Here is a 25,137-nt window from a genome sequence, read left to right on the forward strand (position 1 = left end):
ATGAAACCATGTGTTGTTTCTCAGCTCTACTTCTCTATAAGTGTAATGAACTTAGTTCCTCCTCTCTACTTGTCTTGTCAGGTTTAGTTCTACAGTCCCAGCTTCAGTTTTGCGAGCACTACTGAGCTCGTCACTGGGGAATTAATCCCAAAACTGTCTAACTGTTAATGTTGGTGATTAGCAGCAACTGCTGACTTGTAACCAGCTACTGGTATTTTGTGTGGTAATGATGTGACGTGTACGTGACACGTTACCTAATTCTGACCCCGAGAAAACCTCCACTGCATCCGTTGTTCCTTCCCATCCAAAGCCGATAGTTACGCTGAGATACTGAACACGATCTCACCAGTAATTTGCTAAATCTCTAACGGATTGAGTTTTCTCGATTGCCACTGCCAGCAAGCAGTTCACGACCCGTTCCTCACTCACAGCCCTCCATCACGCGTGCCTTCGCTTCGGGAACCTATACTTACTCCAAAAAGTATGAGAGAAGAGCAGTAAAAAGGTTTTTTTGTCACAACAATTTATCAGAATGGGAATAACTGATACCAGTTACCCAGCCGCCGATGTTTTGCACTTGCGTTGATTCATGATCCGTTGCCCTGCAGAAATTTGCTGCCGTGACGAGTCATTTTCATGCAAGACACTCATCAGCAGCACTCCATGGCTTGGGGTTTTATTTCCGTGTGTCATTTTTTCCGTCGTTGTGGATGATTAAATCGCTAATCGAGATCTTTTTTTTTTTTTTTTTTTTTTAACGGGAACGCTCAAGCAAGGAGAAATCAGTATCACGCAAACCTATTGCCAGATCTGTGAGGAAGCAACACTGTACATGGTCCACATTAGACAGGAAGGGATTGTGATGTCTGGCTGAAGATTCGCAGCTCACAGCTGGAGGAAATGGCTTGCATTCTTTCTGGAGGTCGAAACATATTGGAGGGAACCCGCTGGAGATTGTGTAACGTGTCCTGAATGCACCATCAGAGAATCAGGATGCACTTAAAATTCCAGCCTGGTCAGCAAATCGGCTTTTCGGTGAAGACACGCATGCTCGGATCCTCATTCCAAGGTTGCTGCTTGTTGTTGTTGTTTTTTGTTTGTTTTTTTTACTGCTGCAAGACTTAAAGGAATGGATCAACAGAGAATTTTTATTTCCTCATTACACCAAAAGTAGTCATTCAGAGCTAGTGCGCTTTACTGCTGTTCATCATGTGAGTGTCGAGATGGACCTGAGGAACTGGCCGTGGTAGTGGTTTCTGCACCGTTTTGTACGGAAACGGAAAATGTGGAGGAAGGATTGGACGGCCAACGAGAATGGTCTGTTCTGCAAACAGAACTGGAGGTATAGTTTTGTACTGTGCATCATCCATCCATCCATCCATCCATCCATCCCATCTTCTGTACCGCTTATCCTACATAGTGTCACAGGGAGCCTGGAGCCTATCCCATGGGACTCGGGGCACAAGGCAGGGGACACCCTGGACATGCCTCCAGAAGTCCCCCTGCCTTGTGCCCCTGGGACTCCAGGCTCCCTGTGACCCTGTGTAGGATAAACGGTATGGAAAATGGATGGATAGTAAGTCTTATTGTGTCGTAAACATGTTGCGTATGCGTGTTCGCTATATTAACCTCCAGTGCAAAAAAGACGCAACTCGTGCACAAAACATGGTCTTAGCCGACCGACTGTTGTAATTTTAATGTTTTGCAAAACTCTTCCTTTAGCTACCTTTCAGCCATTTCTCACTTTCTACGTTTGATGTTCTGTAATTAGGACAGCATAGTTAAACAAAAAAAAGAAAGAAAGAAAGGAAGAAACGGTGCAGTGCTGTATCAGTGATGTCTTATTATCCCATAGGGCATATAAAATCGAATCTCTGGCACTCAGTCACTTGTCGGTTCATATCTTGACACAGACAACAGAAAAGCGTGAGCGGATCTAATAACTAGTTTGCTCACATTAAACAATTACGTACTGTACGTGTGTGGCTGAGAAAGCATGTCAGCATGCTGGTGCGGCAGACGATAATCTAATCTCCAACCCGACTGACGCCAGCGCCGCTGCACACATGCCTCTACGGTGCGTGTGTGGACAGCTTTTGTTATGGCAGCGTAAGTCATATCTGTAGTATAGGCTTTGGCAGGTCTGTCTTGCCTCAGAGGTGAGCTAAGGTTCCTTCTCCAAACTATGTAGACGGGTCTCGAAGTGATGCTCTACTGTATTTGTTTTCTTATGGAGTCTGAACTCAGTCTGAGCACAGAAGGAGAAGGGCTGTTAAGTTGTCTGGAATGTGTGTATGTACATATGTATATATGTGTGTGTGTGTGTGTGTGTATGTATATGTGTATATATATATATATATATATATATATATATATATATATATATATATATATATATATGCACAATCATATTTTTTAGGATCATTACAGACAAAACTGGCAGCATTATTTCTCCACATGGGTTCATATACAAGCACAACAATTGTGATGATATTTTTTATGTGCAATTGTGCTTTTTTTTTTTGTATGTCCTAAAATGTACAATGGGCTTTGTAGTGCTTTAATATTTGATATATTTTATATATTCGATGTTAACATATTAGATGTTCAGTCTAATGCTTAATCAAAGTAGTTAATAGATGAGAGACGCACCTTATTTTTGCAAATACAATAAACTTGGTCTCTTCCCAGAAAGACCCCTCCCAATATACACACACACACACACACACACACACACACACACACACACACACACTCAGCCCCAGAGGCCAAGGCCCTTAGAGCACTTCATTCCCATAACTGGAATCTGGCCCACCCCTTATTAGCATATAAGAGAGAAGAAGTAAGCAAGACCGTCCTCCTGGGCTTCCCTGCAGTGATTTAGTGTACACACACACACACACACACACACACACACACACACACACACACACACACACAAAAACAACTACTCCTTGCTCTCCACTCAGTCTGTATTCAGGGAATAATATATCAGCAAAGCAACCCAGTTAGGCTTGTGAATCTACATCACTCCGCACTGCATTATGGGATCATCCCACCATTTTGAAAGGGCTAGTTCTTAATTTGCGTGCTACAAACACGTCCACACACAACATGACTTTTGTGTTTGTGCTTTTCCAGACTTGTCATGCTTAAAAGGAAAAAGGGCTGTAACACGGCGAACTTCAGACGGATGCCAAGCGACATTATAGAGACAAAATTAGTCTTCTTGACCGTGTGGATCCATACGATCTCCCAAACGGAGTGGAGTAATACTCTGGATGTGCCTCCTTTTACCCGGTATTCACACTCGCAGGTCATAAGCCGCTCGTGTGGTTTGTAGTTTGCCTTTTGTGGGCGTGTACCATCCAGCCAAAATGTCTAGCCTACAGTCCACGATACGATTTTTACACACCACTTTTGTTTAAAATGCATTTAAGTTTGATCAGTCCTCGATCACTCCTACTTCCTTCCAAGCTTTATTTCTCTTTCGAATGTCTCCTATACACATTTAATGGGAGAGCCACACCTCCTTCACTGACACTCACAGATGCCACACCTCCTTCACTCAGACTGATGGCTACAGAGGCCACACCTCCTCCAGTGACAGCTGCAGAGGCCACACCTCCTTGACTCAGACCGACCGACAAAAGGACAGCATTTCTAATTCAGTCCAGCCAAGTCAAACGCTGTTCAGTTGTCTGTGAGCAATTTTTAATTACTACTTTCCCCGGCGTTTAATTATGGGCTGTTTGAGTCATGTCGTCATGGCAAATTGCTTTAATTTGAGGAATGCACTGCATATAAGCTACAGTGCACATGCATGCACTTAAAATGAGTCACTGGTCTCAGACAGCTGCTTCTTTTAACCAGGAGATTAATAGTCACATGTCCACGTAAACATAACCGTAACATAAACGTAACATAATAAAATGTAAACATAATAATAATAATAATAATAAACATAAAAATACAATTCCATGTGAGCGAGAAGTTTGTTTTGGTCATTTCGACAGCTTGAATTCCTGAGCGATGTGAACGTCGCAAGTTGATCACGTTTACACCTTTAAAACGTTGTTGACTCTTGGCCCAAATAAAGAGCTGTTCATGCGTTTATCGTGTCCTGATCGATCGCTGCCGTCACGTGCGAGTGCTCGAACCCGTCCGTAATAGACTTCGGAGGTGGAAGTTTTGGATAGGCGAGTCTGACGCAGAGTGTAATCACAATTCTAACCGCACAGTTGATTCTTAACATTTACCAACACATTTAATGGAAATGTTGACGGCTCGATTCCTGATGGGGTTTGTGTTGTTTTCTCCGCCTTTGCATTGTTCGAGGAAACGTTTTAACAGCTAGTTAATTAAATCTTTAGCATCAGTCAATAGCTAGCTCGTGGGCAGCGTCCATATTTCCTAGTTGCCTAGCAACAGGGATCCCACAACATTGGTTTTAGCGGTTAGTGTACTCGCACTCTGCGTTAAAAGCACAAATTCGCGCTTTGCTTTTTGAGTGCACCATAACCATTAGGAAGGGTGTGTGTGTGTGTGCACGATACCTCAGCATCCCTGCACTCTGCCCTCAGCATGCCGCATCAGGGCATTCTGGGTAAAATGTGTACCGTGTTGCCATGGTGATGGAATTTTGGACCACGGGATGTGTACAGTGGACAAAGTCACCATACCGCAAACACACACTTGTAGACAGATAGACACGGCCACTACGGATGTACATACCGATGTTAACATGTAAGTATGCATCATGGGAACACACACACACACACACACACACACACACAGCTTATTCCTCGCACATCACAACTCATACATGAGGAAAAGATTAGGCTGGTCTATATGCAGGGGAGACGAATATTGATTGTGTGCCCCTCGCTCTCACTCTCGCTCTCACACACACACACACACACACACACACACACACACACACACACACACACACACACACACACACAGACTACGTTTTCATGCAAGCAAATAATCTGATAGTAATCTGAAAAGCCTTCATGTAAACACCTTTATCGATCCGATTGAGCTCGTTCCGAATGCAGTTCCGATCGGATTGGAAGAGGCGGTCTGTCAGATTCAAAAATACCAAGTGCAACGGCGCGTAGGTTCACGTCTTAAATATGGCGTCCGCCGGAAAGAACCGGTCGATGGAGGAGACCAGATAATTTTCTGAGCATACTAAAAGACGAAAAGATTGTGGAGAGACTGGACGGAAGAAAAGTTCGTAATAACGATCTCTTGGATGAAGTGTTTGAGGAAATTCAGCTTGGCTTCAGGATTCAGTCGGTCAGTAGAACAAATGAAAAACCATGGTAACAGGTTTCTATACGTCAACAAAGCAACACAACAAATCCTATTAGGTCATTTGGTGTCACGTCCGTGACGTTCTTTCTCCGCTATTGTATGGTTGGCATGACGACAGACTCTTGGGCAGAAGCTTTGTTTGTATCGCACGTGTAAACGAATATTTGAATCAGATTGCAATGTTTAGGGCACATAAAAACAGATCTGCAATCGGATTGACGAAAATGGGTGTACGCATGCATACACACACTAAAGGGGATGCCAGTCTCTGCTACACACTCCATCAATAGTTATCAATTCAGCTCTAGTTGCTCCATTCACCATGCAGGACATGCTTCATCATATTGTGTGTGTGTGTGTGTGTGTGTGTGTGTGTGTGTGTGTGTGTGTGTAAGCCGGTTAGCTTGGCATTACGAGTACACACAGACAAAACAGCAGCTGTCAGCTCACACTTATCAAATTTATTGCGACTCTATTGTCTAACCCAGTACAGAGGTGCCTGAAGGCACCGTCTCTCACTCACACACACACACACACACACACACACACACACACACACGCACGCACACACAGCCTAACTGTCGTTATTCAGCAGAGGGACGTTATATCGCACCACTGTGTGCTCCATAAATGCAGAAATGCCTTCTAAACATTTTCCAGTGCCTCACTCGTGTGTGAAGGTGTGGAGGGAGTTTCTCTGGCTGTGTTCCAAACCGAATCACACCTAAAGGAACAGAGCCAAAGATTACATTCAGCCGCATTCCCACTTTACCCGAAATCTAGTCGATGAGCCGAGATGTTTGATTTCCGAAGCCGGATTCTTTAGCTTTGCGTTGGCGCTACAAGGCGAGTAAGCTATTAGTTTATGGAAACGAAAGAATGGCGCTGGCCGCCATCTTGGAGCTGGCCTCACTTTCTTTCTGAAAGCACCAATTCAGATTGGATTAGTTTTACCCAGGGAGGTGGGGTAATGTAATTGTTTAGTCTCATCCGAATCCATCATGCGAGTAATAAAAGGACAAATGAGTTTAGTATTGAAATGAGGTGTGTGTAGTGCACACGGAAGTTTCAGTGCGTCTCATGCTTGTTTTTATATTTATGTAGCCTTCGCACTGAGTGGCAAATCGTCGCTTGGGGTTAGTCGGTAATAGCAGACTCACCTGCCGGATGTCACTCATGCCACGCTAAAGATGGCACACTGATATATATGCCCTTTCCATTCCAGCAGAGCGTTTCTATAGTAACGAATATCTGACACTTTTTTTTTTTTTAAATCAAATGACTGTTACAAACTAAAAAGTGCGTATTTAGTGCTTCTTTTTTCACCTCGGTCTAGAGGAGCTGATAAGTTGCTCCTGCGTGCTAAGCCGAGCTGACACTCCCCCACCCACACACCCACCTCTCGACCCAGGGGCATCACTTCCTGCAGCTCACCTGCGCTAAAATTACCACGACATTTCCAGGAAATTCATCCTTCCCGTAAAGCAAAGTGACGCAGGTAAATAAGGGTTTACCAGAAGCACCCACAGGAGTCAGGATCAGGTCAAAACAACACTACAATACTGGTTTCGAATGAATTCTTTCTTATCCAGTTTAATAAATGAAGTTGTCAGTCAGGCATATCAGGTAAGTCCCGTGATCTGAGACCTGTCGGTGTCTTTTTAAACCTTGATAATATCTACTGTGCGTTCAAAATGGCGTACTGTGAACGTGCCTGCCGAGTTGGATTCAGTACTTACTGCTCAGCCGTCGATTCAGTACTGTGTACCCATCAGTATATCTGTGTAGTATGAATACAATCCAACAGGGCAGCGTTAGCGTTAGCGCTGGCTCAGCGGCTAGACGTCGGAAGACTGTCGGGAAAGTCGTGAGATCAAATCCAAGCCCTGCCGTGCGGCCACCGTTGGGCCCCCGAGCAAGGCCCTTAACGCTCAACTACTCGGCTGTATAAATGAAACAAATGTAAGTCGATCTGGATAAGGGGATAAAAGAGTAACTGTTTTTACTTGTCTCAACATTTTAACAGTTTACTCAGGTGTTGTTAAACGAGTACGGTTTAACCTCAAGGAATGACGTTGAAGACGTATAGCACCGGCACGTAAAAAGAGCCGACGCACTGCATTCGTATTATTCTGACAGCTCTTAAGCGCCATTCCCGTTGCCTTATGGGATAGTGCAGCGTCCACTGGTTCCATGCTTCAGAATCTCGGCCGGAGCAGTAGGTCATCCGGGTGTTTCTCACCTCCTTTTGGCGTACTGCTTTCTACTATGTACAGTAGGCAGGGCCGCCTGAGCAACGGGGCGAGCTGGCGTTTGACCCGGCACTTTTCAACCTACCGGGGCAATACCTGTCAGGGCTGACTCGGTTGAAAAACCAATCAGTTCAGCTGGAGGTGGGACATTTGTCCTAAAGGGGATCTCCTATGAGCGATAACGGGTTAACCGTGCTTTGGTGCTCATCACTGCTTAATAAATGTGCGTTGAGTCAGTATTGCTCACGTTTGACATATGCACATGTATTCTGAATCGATTACAGGGACAGTCCTCAAATTACATCCTTCAAATAAAGTAAGTAAGGCTTGCTGGGAAAATGTTTAGCGAAACAAACCATGACATCACCGAACACGATGTCTTTGATTTGACAAATATTTTAGAGTTAGTGCGATCTGACTTTGTGAACGATTTTTTGGCCCGATGAGTAAAATGCAAAAGGATGGGTGTGAGGTCGAAACAAACTACGCTGACGTTCATTAAAAGGTGTGTCGTGCCCTGTTACTGCATTATAACCGGACCCTGACTCCATGGCAGTATATATAGTTAGTCTGTATGGGGGTTTTTTTCTAATAGTTAAATAGTTTTGTCCTCTCTCAGACAAAAAAAATTGCCCCACCACTTTTAGAGTTTTTTCAGCTCAGTCATTTCCCCCCTCCATTTTCGTTGCCGATTTCCGCCTCTCCCCGTCACAACTGGCGATAGCTAACAATCGGCGACGGTGAAGGCTAACGCGTGCTTCCTCCGAGACACGTGAAGCCAGCTACTGCGTCTTTTCAAACTGCCGTCCGTGCAGCGTAACACACTCCGAGGAACGCGCTCTCCGTCCCTCTCCCACACACACGAGCTCACAGACCACACAATTGGCCAGTGTCACCGTGATCGACAAGGGAACGAGTACCATCCCTCCCACCCATTTTGCCCTCTACACTCCCAGCCATGGATATCTGTGGCATCGTCGTGATTCGAGCTTGCAAACTCCCAACCAAAAAACCCCTTTCGTCTGCGCCACTTGGGAGCTGGCAGAACTAGCAGTCAGTCCGGATTTTAGATTTCATAGTTAATTATGCAAGCACGAGCTATTCGGAAAGCTCTCAGACAGTTTTGTTCTCTGGCGAAGTGTTTGCACTCCTACACCCTACCCTCTTCCGTGTTATTGTGGCTGATCTGTCTGTCCCGAGCGAGGCACGTCTCAACCTGCAAGCGAGATCTTTGTTTTTAGATGATGAGCTGCTGTTTCAGGTTCCGACGCTTCCGGAGAAGAAGAAAAACACTTTTTTTTTTGTTGGTTGGGAGTTTTGTTTTTTTTAGGTAATCATATCTGTTTTTTGGCTTTTCGATGGCAATAGCGAAACAGCACTGACATAGCGCGTGAGCATTTGGAATAAATATGTCGTGGCAATAAAAAACAAACCATCGAAAAAACATTTAAGACAGAGCGGATGAGCAGGTTAGGTCAGCCGCTTTCAAGCATCCGCAAGGGCGTTTAATAAAACTAATATGAGAGAGGGCAAGAGACACGAGGACCAGAGAGAGTGTGTGTGTGAGATTCCAGTGCATGTATCTGTGCCGAAGATTGATCTTGTTATTGCAGAAGAGTCGTCCTCTCTCGCACACACCGCGTGCTGCCCAATGAGATAGGAGGCTGCACGTAATGTCTGCAGATCGCGTCGTGACACGCTGTGATAGCGATAATACTTGTGATGTATTAAAAATCCATCGGTGTACCCCTGCCGAGACACGCTTAAATATTTGCCTCATTTATGTGTTATTTATCCGTGCACTCAAACACTGAAGCCGATTAGAGTGCACAATAAAATGTTCAGTGCTTGGTTACATGGCTCATTTGCATATCGCGAATGTCGTTCTGTAATAGAAGTATTAAAATGTTTTGTTTTGCCAGATCTGGGGTGTAGGACGGCTGAGGGTGCCATTATTATATCAATACGTTCATTTCCACGCAGCTGATTATCAAGATAGTGTACAAATAGAGTTAGGATCAATGCTTCCCCCCCGCCTCATCGATCAAGGTCCTCGGGTGATCCAGTTTAAACACGTCCACAGGGTAGACGCTGCCCCTTTAAAAGGTTTTCAAATGAAACTTAATGATGATCCATGCCGACACTAAAGCGATTAGCACAGCGCTACATATGTTGCGTGTTAAAGGTCACGGGTGGCTTTAGTTCTTGCTAATGACATTCTCACCCAGCAAAGAACTAGGGATGAACCTTTGCACCTCTGCTAGCGATCACATGACTTTACACGACTCTGAATCGACTGCCAACATTCTGTTATTAAGCTTATTTAAAAGAAGTCGGCTTTAAAACAAGTGAACGTGTAAGAACTGCGCTGTGTTTAATGTAACATGCGTTTATGGCGTATAAGATACATCAGTGGATCAGATAGGAGCATATCAAATCATCAAGCAGTATCAACCTCCGGAAAGATCCACAGTATAGGATCGGTACACTTGAAGTAAACGATATTCCAGGCTTTGTGTTGTATAGGGATGTCTGAGTCGGTGTAAATGAATGAGATTGAATCTGTAATGCATTGGGAGGGACTTTCCTCTGAAACAGGAAGTCAGGGTGGGATATATCGAGTGGCTCCGAGCACTTATTAAATAGCCAATAGCGTTTAGCTTACCTCACAGCCTGAGCTGAGCCGTACCTGACTAAACAATCGAAATAGAATGAATTCAAGCCATTTCCTTCTTAACCAACCACGTTCGAGCATCCAGAGACACGTTTACAACCCATGCTTGCTGATATGATTTCTCCCGCTCAGCAACGGCAACCACGGCAAGGTGAGTTTGATCATTCCGGGGGCGGGACACTCCAGATTCTAGAGAGCGTTTGATTGGACAGGAAATCTGATGAGAAGCTGCCGGGCAGAACGATGTCGTCGAAGTGACTGATCTTTATTGGCGTTAGAGAGACCGTACATATTGAACGCGTACATCTTCTAAATGCAGATTTCGTCATTGTACGTTGGAGCGCATTAGCTGATGGATAACCTTAACGCGAACATATTCATATTAAAAGCCCCATGGGGCCTTTCAAAATCATTAACCTATGCAAAGAACTGAGAAATGGTCTAAAACCTCCAGAATTGTCACTTCACCGAGAAGCGCTGTACTCGGCCAGGACTCGGGTTCGGTTTTCAAAGTGTCCTTATTAAAGAAAAAGTGTTAAGTGTCCTTTACCACAGGATAAAATGGAATCTTTAGTAATACATCAGTGTGTAAAGGGTAAATTATACGCGTATTAGCCCGGGAAAACCTTCCACGTAGCATAATCTTGACATTTTCTGATATATATATATTTCTGAAAACAACAGACTTTCCTAAAACTGAAATGTCTTTCCCGTTCTCGTGTCTCAACCACAACTCGTAGCGTTTTAACGTCTGGCTACCCCTAAAAGTGACGCGTCACGGACGTTTTGTTTTGTCAGCCACAAACTGAATCGATTAGGCTTATATCCATTTCGCTATGGCGTGTAGCTATCCACAGCTTGATCGACGCGTGATCGACAAGATATCGCATAGACATGTATATTAAAACTAATTCCATCCCTGTAATTTGCGTGAAATTTATTTAAGGGTTCTAAAGTGGAAGTGTCAAAGTACGTTATAGGGAGCGGTGAGTCAGTGGTTAAAGCTTCGAGCGACCGATTGAAAGGTTTTAATCTCAAATCCGAGCGATGCCGGCCTGCCACGGTTTCATCTTCGAGCAGGACGCTCCACTGCTCAGCTGTATCTTATGTTGTCATTTAGTTTATCAGCCGAAGGAGCAAAATTGGACAAAACGTGACGTCTTGTTGACTTATTTAGCCGTTTTCGATGGGTTTTCCGGCGCACGCACACGTTACCTGGGGTTATTTCCGCATGTGTTTTTATAGTTAGTAAAAAAAAAAAAAAAAAAAAAATCCAGTCTTTCCAGACCAAAAAAAAATTTCCAAAAAGTGGTTAACGCTAACACACGCCTCAATTAGCATTGTCATGTATTTTGTTTGGATCAGATCCAGCCTGGGCTGCCACATCAAGACAAAGAATATTTAGTTTGTTGATGTAAATGATTGCATGCATGTATGAAGCGCTACAAGCTACACTACAGTCATCTGCTTCCCTAAGATCTTCCTTTTGACGCTTTTGTGATAAACAGAGACAGCTGCAACCACCAGGAGCTGCAAAAACTAAGAGACAGGAAATGCACGAAACATACAGGCAGGTACATGATTGACAGCTCAGCAGGTACATGGGGTGTGTGTGTGTGTGTGTGTGTGTGTGTGTGTGTGTGTAAAATTCCCTGGCTCCAGATCATAAACACAGACTCGTACCACTTCTTGCTGTCGACGCGAACGAGAAAGGCAGTGACGGAAGAGGGTAGAAAACCAACACAGCCGTAAACGACAGTCTTTCGAGAGCCGATAACGAAAGTACCCTTGCACTTGAAGTAAATCATCATTACTATCGTACGTGTTTTGTTTACCGTGTGTGCGTGAGGAGTAAGGTGGAGTGCTTAGCGTGTCATTACATTATCAAATGAACTCATCATCTCTTAGCTGCCAGCCATCATTCATGACTAAGATGATGTAATTGCCATCATTAGTGTTTACTCGCGCTGTGTGCGGTCTCGCACTGAAGCAGGTGAGACTAATGAGTAAGTGAGCAACGTTTTGAAGTGTCTTCAAGATCCGCACGTCTGTGTACGGTAATCTTACATGAAACATGGTCTACCAGGCAAGAAGCGCTTGGTGTCTAAGGAAGCTTGTTCTCAGTAAGCTCGAAACCAAATCTTCATATACTTCAAATGACGTTGTCAGGCATCCATCCATCCATTTTCTTCCGCTTTTTTGGGTCCGGGTCGCAGGGGCTGCAGTCTAAGCAGAGCTGGCCAGACCTCCCTCTCCCTAGCCACATCCTCCAGGTCCTCCACGAGGATACCCAGTCACTCCCAGGCCAGACGAACAATATCATCTCTCCATCTAGTCCTTGTTCTGCCCTGGGGTATTCACCCCGATGGACATGCCTGAAACACTTTTCCAGCAAGGCTTCCAGGAGGCGTCCTAGCCGGATGCCCAAACCACCTCAGCTGGCTCCTTTCGATGCAGACTCTACTCTGAGCTCCCGGCGAATGTCCGAGCTCCTCACCCTATCTCTAAGGCTGAGCCCAGCCACTCGTCAAAGGAAGCTCGTTTCCGCCACTTGAATCCGCGACCTCATTCTTTCAGACGCTACCCAAAGCTCACGACCATGGGTAAGTGTTGGCATTTAGATTGGCCGGTAAATTGATTGCTGTGGCTCAGGTGTCAGAGCGGGTTGTCCACTAATCGTAGGGTTAGCGGTGCGATTCCCGGCCCACGTGACTCCACGTACACGGAGTAATTTAGAGCCAACGCAAATAGTTTTTTTGGAAGAGAACCTGGAGGAAACCCCACGTGGACAGAGGAAAAACATGCGGACAGTATCCTGAGCTCTAAATGGAACCAGCGACCCTGGAGCTGTGAGTCGGCTATGCTCCGCAACACCGTAATAACAATAGTAAAATAGCAGGGCTAGTCCATGTTTACAACTTCAACATTAAAATGGAACTATATTACAATCCGGCTATCAGCTTCCTGACACCTTCAGACTTCACGAGGCAGCACCTAGGAGACAGAATCATACCAAACAGGAATATTTGATATCTAGACCAATCACAGACAGGGTAGGAACAAAATATGTATTTTTTTGTGTCAAAACTTTTTTTTTTTTTTTTTGTTCGTGCCACCAAACATGTTTTGGCTGGGGGTTTTTTGGGGGGGTTTTTTTTTGGCTGACTACATTTGGGGTAAATAGTATTAATCACTCGCACTCAGCACTCTCAGTCAAGTTCCTCAAATGCTGAATGAAGAGGGAGTCGGAACAAGTGTGAGAAAAAAGGAAAGAGAAAGAACCCTTTCTTCCTCTCTCTGCAGCTGTTGTTGTAATGTGGTGCGACAGAGCCAAATCCAGGAGGAAGGGCTTCATGCTTTCTTCCCCTGGCCGACCTTGCCGGAGGTCACAGTCCTCTTAAACAGAGATAACGAGGCGTCGCCGCCTCCTTCCTCGCCTCTCTACAGGCCTTGTGTGTGAGCGATTGCCCAAAACACACCGCATAACTCGTAGCCATTGAAAAAAAAACACCACGAGACCCTCAGCGGTGGATCTTTTAAGCAGAATCAATTGACCTGGTCTCTTTTGGATCTCTTTCTTTCATGAATATGTTTTTGAGAGTCAATAATTGGCTAGCGGTGGTTTTTAAACGGTTGGAAACGTCCTGCTTACAGATGCGCTTGAAGATGCGGTGGCCTGGAAAAAAAAAAAAACCCCACCACCTTCGACAGACACCTTCTTTACAAAGCGCGAATGTGATTAGACACGATCAGTTATATAATATTCCACACTGTTTAACAGTATCGTTTGTAGACGCTTCCAAAAAAAAAAAGAAAAAAAAATCAAGCGGTGTAATCGAGAACGCAGCAGAAGGGCCGCTTCTTCCAGAGTGTGTTATTTGGGTGCGTATGAAAGAATTTAACGTTCTCGGAGAAGTCAATCCCATAATTCTGTTCACATGGAGAATTTCCATTACGTTTAGAGTTACAGGATTTTTATTTATTTATTTATTTCACGCACTTATCCAGAGTGAAGTGCTTTGTAGTCTCCGTCAAAAACAAATCCTCATGTTAAGTGAGAATCCAAGAATACCATCAAGCTCAAACCCTGTTTGTACAGGAAGAAATGAAAACACACAAGTCCAGGGATTTGTGCGCGTGCGTGCGTGTGTTTTTAAATAAATTAAATAAGTGCTCGGTGATGAGACGGGTCTATAGAAGACAGCCAGTGACTCAGCTGTTCAGACAGCCAGGGGAAGTTAATAAAAACCTGCTGAACATAGCCACAGGACGCATTTGTGCCAACATCTACAGTTTAGCTACAGCGATACCGGAGCGTCTGAAAGCTACGCTTTTCCTGCTTTGGTATTCGTCAGACCAAGCGGGAATCAAATTCGTCCAGGAATGGACGAGGGAAGTAAAAGACGCTCATTTGTTTCAGGGAGCGTTTTTGTTTTTGATTTTTCTCTCCCCTCCATCCCTGCTTTTATGACGGCTTATCTAGGCGAACTTTGACCCGTGAATTACCTGCGCTTGGTCTTGTGAGTCAGCAGAAACCAAGAGGGCAGGACTGTGGTCTGTTTGGCCACCTGAACTTAGAGGAGCTGCTTTTTTTTATTATTATTATTGAAGAGTGCTCACGTCTGACTTTTGCGTTGCTGTTCTCTCACGTCTGTTTGAGAGGAAGCAGACTCGGAAGGGAACCCGTCCTCATCTGGGTAACAGCGGACAGCGTGAAACTAAAGGAAAGTTCATTACGGTTTCATATGAAGTCTGTTTTGTTGAACTCGTCCGCTGTTCACTAAAGGAGACTTGAGTGCAGAACTGCATGTGGCTATTCCGGTCCTAAGGCGGCCATCGCAGCAACCGTAGTTCCAGCACCATAGCGTGACTGTCCGTGTGAAATTGAGATCCAAAACCATTTCCATGGTACTTCAAGCGGCACCATTTTTTTTCACTTTTATTTATTTATTTTCCCCAAGAAAGCTACTTGAATTGCACGGAATAGTGGTTTTTCACAGTGATGTTTATTGGTAAATCGAAGAGGGCTTTGATTGAATGCGTGTCGTGATGATGTCACATGACACGTCTTGGCCCAAATCTACGGTAATTTAGAAAAATCGCAAGCTCCTCCAAATGTAGCGTTTGCTTGATTTTGCGTTAATTATAAGACGGTTTAACGGTCTTTTATAATTTGTCAGTATGGATGAGTATTTTGTCACGTTAAACAGTACTAGTTTAGGTTTTATAGTGTGTTTATTATGTGGTGTATGACCATAGAGAAGGTCAAGCTGCAAAAACTGTGTGTGTGTGTGTGTGTGTGTGTGAGATATTGAAGTGATGTATTTGTAACTGAGAGGACTGAAATCGATCCGTCACCAGATCCTTCTAACCTGCTTCTGAAGCTCCTGGTATGTTTTCAAAGTGCGGTTGCTTTTCTGTCTTTACCTCCTCATCAGCAAGCCAAAGGCCCATGCTGAGAGCTTCTCAAATAGACGAACGGCAACATAGATGAAGCGAGAAAGGGATGAAGCGAGGAAAAGAAAACAGAACGAGGTTAAGTAGAAGGAACAGGCGATGCTGAGCGAGCTTTTTATAGCAGCAGCGTTGTGCTGAAGCCTGATCCCGTCTGACTTCAATATTAAAGCCCGTCACTGTGACTCAGATTCTCTCTCCTTCCCTCGCTCCGTCACTCGCTCGCTCGCTCGCCCGGGCTATTAACTCCTGCAGAACAACTCTCTGGATTCTCTCTCTCTCTGCCCTTTTCTCGGTTCTGCTCCATCACATCTCGTGTGTCTATTTATACACCTAAGGAACCCCTCGTACCTTAGAAATCATTGCAGGAGCTCATGTCCAGAGCGACTCTTGAATCGTGCCCGAGGGGACGTGGAAAAATGCGGGCCAAGGACACACCGCAGCACACGTTTACCGCTGTAGCGGCGTTTTTTCCTGTTATTCCTGGTCTGTCTGCTAATCTAGCGTTTAGATGAAGTTTAGTAACCACCAGGTGCTCGGGCATGCTGACCAGCTCCCGTCATGTCGCCGCGGTTACATGAGCTACGTGCTATTTCACACGGTGCTAAATCTGTCAGCACCTTTGCATACCTCACCAGCCCGACAAGACCAACGCACATTCTTTCGGCTTTAGAAAGCAGCTGGCCGAGGAAAAGCCCCCACTGAGCCACTACACTACACCACTCAACACTCCACTTTAAAGATTTCTGGCACCCGTGTGACCGACGCGGCAAAGCCAAAACATGGCCACCACCACACCAGTTTTTTTTTCTCTCCCGTGAGGCAAGGACGCTGCAGGTTTCTGCCCGAGTCTAGAGGGAGCGAGATAGACTGAAGACCTTGCCGTGTGGCTTTTTTATGTCATTTTTTTTATTTTTAAATTGCCGTTACTGATAACCAACGATACGTGTGCCAGGACAGAGGGAAAAAGGGAGATTAGCCTAAATGTTCGAGAGAAGATCTGCCTTCGAAGTCCTTTCGCGTCATTCACTTCCTCACTTCGAGCAGGGGTTTTAAGCGTTCTCGTCCCATTTTTAGCTTCAGTGTGTTTTTCTGTTAAACACAAGATCTTTCTAATTCCGTTACAGCAGGATCATTCAGCCGGTTTTGAAAAGGAAGGGATAAGTAAAGTAAATGAATCCTTGAATCCTTAGCATGGCAATGTGAAAATTGGTAACGTTATGAGCATAGTGAGAAAGTGGTTTAAATTGCCCACTTAAGTCTAGATTTAACGTCATTCGTTCTTACAGTTGTTTCCTGAAACAGTCAAGGTTTTTTTTTTTTTCTTCGTTTGTCCTGTGTCACTAGCTACGGAAACCAACGTGTTCTCGACTGTGTAGGGACGTTTGGCTGAATTCTGTGTTGTTTTTTTTTATTTTGCAGGTTTGTGCCAGGAGTGACGTCCGCGCCTTTGCCACTTCACTGTGACTCGCCGAGGTCTATCCGGGGAGGCGTGGTCCTGCCCCACTGAAACAACATGTGCATTGGAAGCAGAGGACAAAGCCAGCGTGTGGAGCCCCTGCTCGCTCCTCTGAGCTCGGGATGCGCTCTTCCCTACAGCCTTTCCCGTTCTCCCCTTTGCCCCGTTTTACGGCCCTGATACCGCACCGGGTGCCATGAGCATGTACAGAGACCCTGGCCCTCTCTCTCAGCCCCTTCCCCCGGTTCACCTGCGCCTGCCGCTCCACAATGGCCACTCGTCCCCGGCCGAGGCCAACCTATCTCGCGTCTCCGTGCCCAAGATGGGCGTACGAGCTCGCATCGCCGATTGGCCCCCAAGGAGGGAGCCGTCCCGAGAGTCGCTGCTAGAAAACGGGCAGGGTGTGACACCAGAGAGCGGAATTGGCGAGGAGGGGTTTAACCGAGGGATGGCAATGGCAAGGGTGCCACAGCTCCGATGCAGCAAAGATGCAGAGTTTCGAGAGGGACGGACTCCGAGGAATGTCCCGGGTTCTCCTGCACGTCTCCGGATCCCGGGTTTCGCCCCTCTGCGGCAGCGTTCTAGCAGCGAAATCACGCTGAGCGAACAGGATGAAACAGAAGTGGATGGTCGTCTGTTCCGGGTGTACGGCAGCACGTCGTCCATCAACGTCCAGGCCGTGCCCGAGGAGAGCTTCTTCGACATGCTCAGTCAGTTCCAGCAGGAGATGCCGGACCAACGCAGTGCTGCCCCCGCCAGGCTGGGAGAACTACTGCGAGCTGAATCCTCACACCACCCATCCCCTTCTCCCGTCCCCTCCCTCCCTCACTCTGAAGACCGCCCCGAGAGCCGTGTGCGCAAGAAGAGCGGCGGCACAGAATCGTCTCTCGGGACCTCGTCCCTGTTTCGGAAGCTTCGCAACGCCAACAGGGGGGATCCCGAAGCATCGCGCGGTGACTCCGAGGAGACACGACAGTCGGAGGCGTCACTCAAACTATGGATGTGTGTACGTAGCTTTGCACACTACGACGCCCAGAGCTGCTTGTTTGACCTACACGAGGCAGCCGCCCAACGCAGCTACGCGGCCCAAAGACGTAACACAGCCACAGGAGCATCCTCGGCGTCTGCCGCATCCTCGGCAGCCGTCTCCTTGGCTGTGAGTCGCGCTCTGGCTCTGGGCGGAGCCGAACCCACTTTCTCTAGTACGGACGACCTAAGTTTGCTTATGGAGGGATCTACCTTGAGCGTGGAAGCCTCGGACTCAGCAGGACAGGACAGCTCGAACTCGGGTCCTCAGCATCAGCTCCTGCTTACCTGCCCCAACTTCCTGAACGAGACCGGGAGTTACGGGGAGCGCAATGTGAGCTTCCTGAGCTCGTGGGCAGAGCGCGGGGAGGCCAGGCTGCGTATGCGCTGTACTAACGCCAGCGTGGCTGTGTTGGAGGTGGGGCCAGAAGAGCAGGCCACACGCATGGACAGACTGCAGCATCACTGCATAGAGCATGTGGACCTGGGAGCCCGATACTTCCGTGAATACTTCCATGGGAAAGGTATATAATGTACATCCTGTTTCCGCACGCACACACACACAGACATGCATTCTATAGCAAGGTTTATTTAAAAAAAAAAAAACGCTAGGTTATTTATCCCACACACATTGGAATCATGTACAGTTAATGCCATCAGAGTTTGGCTCACACTTTCGAGCCAAGTCAGAGTGCAGTGTGATTCTGGATTCAAGATGGCTGCCAGAACAGTTTTCTCTATGTGTGTGATTTATTTAGGTACACAGTTTGCATAATGCTAAACCGGTAGGTCTAAGCTTCCCTTCGTGACATTTTAGCTCCTGTGCAAAACCTAATAAGGGGAAATTGGGTGATTTTTGGAAATATTAAAATTACGTACAATTTTCTGAGCAGTTCTCATCTTGTTATTTGAACAACTCTTTATTTATTTATTTGTTTGTTTGTTTGTTTGTTTATTTATTTATTTTTAAATTTACGTCCGCCGTTCGTTCTAGCATCCCGCTGCCACACACAGTAGCGGCTTTTTAATCTGTTCTCCCAAACTAGACGTGCATCTGCCTTCCAAATGTTAATCCATCTGGTGACTTAAATGCCAGTGTTGTAAACTTCTCCAACCGCACGCTCCAAAAATAACTTAATTGTCACTGTTGAACTAAATTATGTGAAACCTTGCTGATAAGCTGAAAGTCATGCTTCTAAAGGAGAGCCGGTGAGATCACGGACCTGGCACCGGAAATCAGCGGCGTCTCTGCTTTTACGACATTCCGCCTGTTCGCTTGGGCCGCGCTCTACGAAGACGTGGACGTGTACGTCGGTCTGTCACTCTTGTTAAAGCCTCTTGTTAATGCGGTATTTTGTTCGTTATTGATCCACGGGAAGAACAGCACGGGATGCGTCACTGCCTATACAGACATCAGGTGTCCAGCTGATTCTGTGCTCATTCACTCATATTTGTGAGGGGGAAGAAAAAAAAAGGCCTCGATATCAACACGAGGTACCACATGATACGGTGTGATGTAGGCGTACCACGCTAATGAACAGATGACGTGAAATGATGGCAATCTGGATGTATTTTGCGATTAAGGATGGCAAGGCAAAGCAGACTACAAACTGTGGGAGATCAGGTACTACAGTATCATGGCCGTTAAAAATTAACACGGTGCTGTGAATCGCACGCACGCAAAAGTACTCGAGCGTGGAGTAGTGAAGCGGGCATGCAGAGAAACGCCAACGCTTCAACGTCGATGGCACGTAACGCTTCTCCTCAGTCACCATCAGACGGAGGCGGAATGGTGTCTGCAGGCGAATTTTGCTTTCACGATTCAAAAATCAACGTAGAACGTTGTGGTTATGTCTGCTGGCTAACATTTAAGGAACATAAAGCCCCACAGAGGCAAAACGTCATCATTTCCACCTTGATTTAGTGTATATTTCCGTATATACTGAAGTTTTCACGCTCCCTTTTTTAAACATTTTTTTTTAATTCTGAGCAAATTCGTCTACACGAATTCGAGTAGCCCCTCCCCTCTTTTCCGTCACGTAAGCAAAGCCGCATCCGTCGAGCGCGTGAAGTGTCCCGACGTTCCACACTTCGTGCATTACCCGGCTACGTGAAGCGCACTCGTTCTTGTCGAACACGCTACTCGACGCTATTTATGCTGTAAACGGCGTAGAATAGTGCACGAGTATGCGATTTGGGACGCAGCCTAAAGAGAGCACTTCGGCTCTGCAAGCACCGAGCACTCCTGCACACTTCATTGCGAATGCAACCGCCAGCACCTCGCGCCCGTTTTTAATGCTCACGCTATCCGATACCGTTCTGCACACTCGCGTCAGCCTTGCTTGCGCTCTGTATTAAAGACGCCGTGTAAACACCAGATCTTACGCGGAAAACTCGGCACAACCAGCAGAAACGGAGCTGAATAAAAGATTCCACCATGCCGCTGATTGATTCATTCCAAGTCGATGACTCATTTTATTATCGTTAACGACGAGTACCAAAAAACATGTAGTAGTAGTCAATATGAACAAATCGTCAACGCGGTCCCACTATACAACAGACAGCTAATAACCTGCTTGCTAATCACTGTTCACGCAGGACTGACGGAGAGCACGATGGCGTTGCACTTGACCCCAGTTATGTGTGAAAAATGACATTGTATGTTGATAGGCAATGGTTTGTTTTGTTTTTTTTTAAATGGAGCTTTTGGCCTTTTTTTTTGTCGAGCGTTATAGAAATAAGTGACTCAGAGTTTGCTGAAAATAAAAACTGGAGAGATGCTGGGCATTGTAGTTGAAAAGCGTGGATTCTATTGAGCCATAAATCCACAGTGAAATGAAGTTGTTAATTATCTTTCACATAGTTAGCTTTCATAGTGTTTATTTAATGACGCCAGATAGCCACACCTGGTAAGCAACATTTCACTGTGTTAATGATTGTACAGTTGAGGGTGTGTGTGTTTGGCTTGTGACTGCATGCGTGTGCCAGGCACACAGCGGAACTGCCCTGTCTAGACAATCCCAGACCGAGGAGAACTGCGACCTTCATGTCCTCGGTTTAATGAAGTATTTCATATCCGTTCACTCATCTCCGATTTCCTGCCGTTTCTTACAAAACTCCAGAACCGGTATCCTGAACTAGAACCACGGGATGAAAGATGTCTCAACGCTGACATTTAAGACGCTAGGGATTAAATCCCATAGCGCCACAGCGGTTGGTGGCAAATCACACACTTGGAGGAGAAAGATGTTGAGTGAATGTGCTTTCTATAGCGCTGTCACTTTATACTTGTGTGTGAGATTGTTTAAGGTCACTATATCCGTGTGCTCTTGTGTTGAGTGCTTTGTCAACAGTGCTGCATTGCTCAGGAATGCGCTTAAGATCTGCACAAAAAAAAAAAGACCTTTGGCCATTTTAATCAGGCAGGATATTAATGCCACTCAACCGAACATGACCTTCTCAAGTTGAGTCATTCTGGCCTAATCTCTCTCCTTTACCCTCTCTGTCCTTTCCTCCATCTGACTCTCTTATGCATTGTTTTCCTGGACTGTAAGTCGCTATAGGAAAGAGGTCGACCGATAGTAGATCTTACAGAAACCTATAACTCAACCGATCGGTTTTAATATCGATACTGAATGAAAACAGAACACTCAAAGTAAAATATTGCTGAACTTTATTACAAACATAGACAGTACTGACTGCATCATGAAAATGTACTGTACTTTTTTTTTTTAATGAAATAAATATGAATATATTAATGATTAATAAATATTAAAGTCAATAAAAGATAGATGTCCAAACTGAACCAAAAAGTAACACTACAAATAAAAAGAGGCATCCAGAACGAAAGCAAAAAACACTTCAAACAACGACGAAATTAGTCAGCGATCGTTTTTATTTCGCCTCTAGAGGTCGCTCTCGTACCATATAATGACGGCGAACCCTTCTGAGTTGCTACGGAATGGATGCAACCGGGAAAAACGATCAGTTTGTGGATTTTTGTCGATAACTGATATTTAAAGCGATCCGTTATCCGTGCCGATTAATCGTCTAGTCCGTGCCGATTAATCGTCTAGTCCGTGCCGATTAATCGTCTTTTAGTATAAGAAGCACCTCCTTTTAAGTTCTGTCAGCCTGGAGTAAAAATAGCTTTTTTATATATATATATACACACACACACACACACACACACACACACACACAAATATATATATATATATATATATATATATATATATATATATATATATATATACACATACATACATATATATATATATATATATATATACACACATACATATATACACACATACATACATACATATATATATATGTGTGTGTGTGTATATATATATATATATATATATATATATATATGTATATATGTATATGTACACACACACACAAACATATATATAATGTCAGGAATAAAATACAACAGAGCATGCAGTTATAGGAATATAATCAACGGCGAGGTGGTGTGGTGCAGCCCAACATGAAGTGGAGTCACAGTTACCACCCCAAAGTCGATTATTTCCCTATAACAGCACATCCCGAAACGTTTATTCCTCTTTTTACAATTTTTCATCAATTAATGAGTGACGCATCCTGCTTTTTATATCTGTTTATAGTTATGTTTAATATTGTGGAACATCCCCTAGACAAGTTTCGTTCCTGTTATCACTTCCTGTTATCACATTCCGTCCCCAGCCTCTGCTATTCTCTTTTCTTGAAGTTAAGAAGACTCGGCAAGAAACCGGAAAGCTCAAACTCCTCTGTCCTGAAAACATGGTGGAAAATGTTCTGACACTGGAGACTCCTTCCATCAATGTTAAATAAACGTGTTCTTACAGAAAGCTTCAACGCATCAACAATGATGTATTTTGTTTTCTTCATTTAATTTAAAAACCCATTTAGTAAATCCTTTTATTTTTAGGCTTAGATTATGTGGAGCCGTTCATACACAAGTCCCTGCGTAAGTTGTTGCTATAGAAACACTAACGTATTAGAACAAGCCCATTAATACAATCCTAAGATTTAAATTACAGCTTGCACTTCTCTAGAAAATGAGTCAGCAATATCTGACCAATCAGATTTGAGAATTCAACAAACAATATTGTGGTATAAAAAGATTTGCATGACTTTATGGTTAACTACATCTGTTAGATATTGTTTAGAAATGATTCATTTTCTCGTTCTTTTGTCGTTTCTTTTGTTCTCTCTGTCTTATCTGTCTCTCTCTAGAGCACTGGAACTATTTTGGAACAGATGACAAGTTGGGGCCCGTGGCTCTGAGCATCCGCAGAGAGAAACTGGACGACACCAAAGATCTGAAGGACCAATACCAATACCGCATCATCTTCCGTACCAATGAGGTGTGTGTTATCCTCAGTAACCTAACAGCAGGCAGGTTGTGTTTCGGCCGAGTCTAACCTCAGTCGTTTACACGCGCACACTTACACAGGCACTGTGAGCGAGTCCCCTCAGTGCTGCACATGCCACGTTAACACCCGTAACGTCACTCCGTCTCGTGATTGCACACAATCCTTTCCAAAATCTTTTCCTGCCGGAGGTCATGCTGTGAAGGTCAGGCCAGGCATCTCTGTCCCCAGCTCACAGATTCCATCCAAGTGTTGTTAAAACGTTATATCTATATTTAACATTTTCTTCTCCTTATTTCAGCCGCTGCTGCTCCTGGAATGAGAGGAAAAATAAAAATTCTATATACACTACCGGTCAAAAGTTCGGAGACACTCAACTGAAATGTTTCTCATGATCTTAAAAACCTTTTGATCTGAAGGCGTATGTGCCAACATATTCATTTCTTTCATTAGAAAACGAACATTTTATTTACAAAAAAATATATTTTTTAAACGGATGACTCGGAGTGCAATATTCCGAAAAGCAGCCAATAAGAGTCCAGCATAGGTGGGAACTCCTTTAATACTGTTTAAAAAGCATCTCGGGGAAATTCCTCAAGAAATCGGTTGAGAAAATGACAAGGATACATTTCTGGAAATTCTAGGCAAAAATGGGGTCTACTTAAAAAAAAAAAAAAAAAAAAAAAAAAAGAAAAGAAAGAATGAGTATGTCTAAACTTGTGTATACACACATTGATATATGTATATATGTGTGTGTATTATTGTTTAATGGACCTTTAACACTTTGAGATCACTTTTCATGACGTCTAGAGATGTCCGACTCCTGAAGGAATTCTTCTCGCGGTTATTTCTGTTGCCCTTCAAACCCCATTCTCGTTGTATGAACGGACGTTTTCAGAGCTGCGGGTTGCACATCACTATCCGATCCCATTCAGCTTGTTTAAAGTCCGATCAGCAGCGCACACCAGCTCAAAGAGGCCCTGCATCCCTTTGGAATGCTACCGAGGAGTTGAGAACGGCAGAAAAACCTCCTAGACCACAGTATGTCGCATCCTCCATCCATCATTAAACTACACGGAGCTTCAGTTTCAGAATCGACGATTTCAGCCGAGCCGAGCGCGTCGTATGGATTCTTTAATGGATGTAAAATCTGATACACAGATATTTTTTTGCATATTTATCGCACAAATTTATTTCCTTTTGTTGTTAAATGCCTAAAAAAAAAAAAAAAAGCATTGAGCTGGAAATGTTTTATTTGGATTTATTAACGTTGTAAGACTATTTATTTATTTATTTATTTATTTATTTATTTATTTAAATTATCGATCAACTAATAAAAATGAAAACCCCTAGCACACACGCACACAGCCGAACCCCCTGGGCTCATCTGTCAGTTTTGTGTGCGTTTAATCCTCCTGTGTGCTGCTGAAACTGAATCGTATTGTTGTTTCTGCTCACTGGAACTCAAAAAAAAAAAGCCTTCATCTAAAACAGACCTCAGGACTTCCCTAACGCACCCTCACGGCTTTCACGTAAATCCCGAGACTGAGTAGCGTTACATAA

The 25,137-nt window shown here is 44.6% G+C and overlaps 1 protein-coding gene across 1 annotated transcript in view; it reads left to right on the forward strand.

Moving 5' to 3' along the window:
* Nucleotides 1-25,137, forward strand: part of sipa1l3 (signal-induced proliferation-associated 1 like 3) — a 98,828-nt gene that overhangs the window by 39,724 nt on the left and 33,967 nt on the right. The window contains exons 3-4 of the mRNA XM_047152694.2: nucleotides 17,128-18,714; nucleotides 23,438-23,568. Of these exons, the coding sequence (XP_047008650.2) occupies nucleotides 17,361-18,714; nucleotides 23,438-23,568 (1,485 nt within the window). The 5' untranslated portion in view covers nucleotides 17,128-17,360. The remainder of the gene's footprint in view (nucleotides 1-17,127; nucleotides 18,715-23,437; nucleotides 23,569-25,137) is intronic.

This window comes from Ictalurus punctatus, chromosome 4 (assembly GCF_001660625.3).
Source record: "Ictalurus punctatus breed USDA103 chromosome 4, Coco_2.0, whole genome shotgun sequence".
NCBI classification, from domain to species: domain Eukaryota; kingdom Metazoa; phylum Chordata; class Actinopteri; order Siluriformes; family Ictaluridae; genus Ictalurus; species Ictalurus punctatus.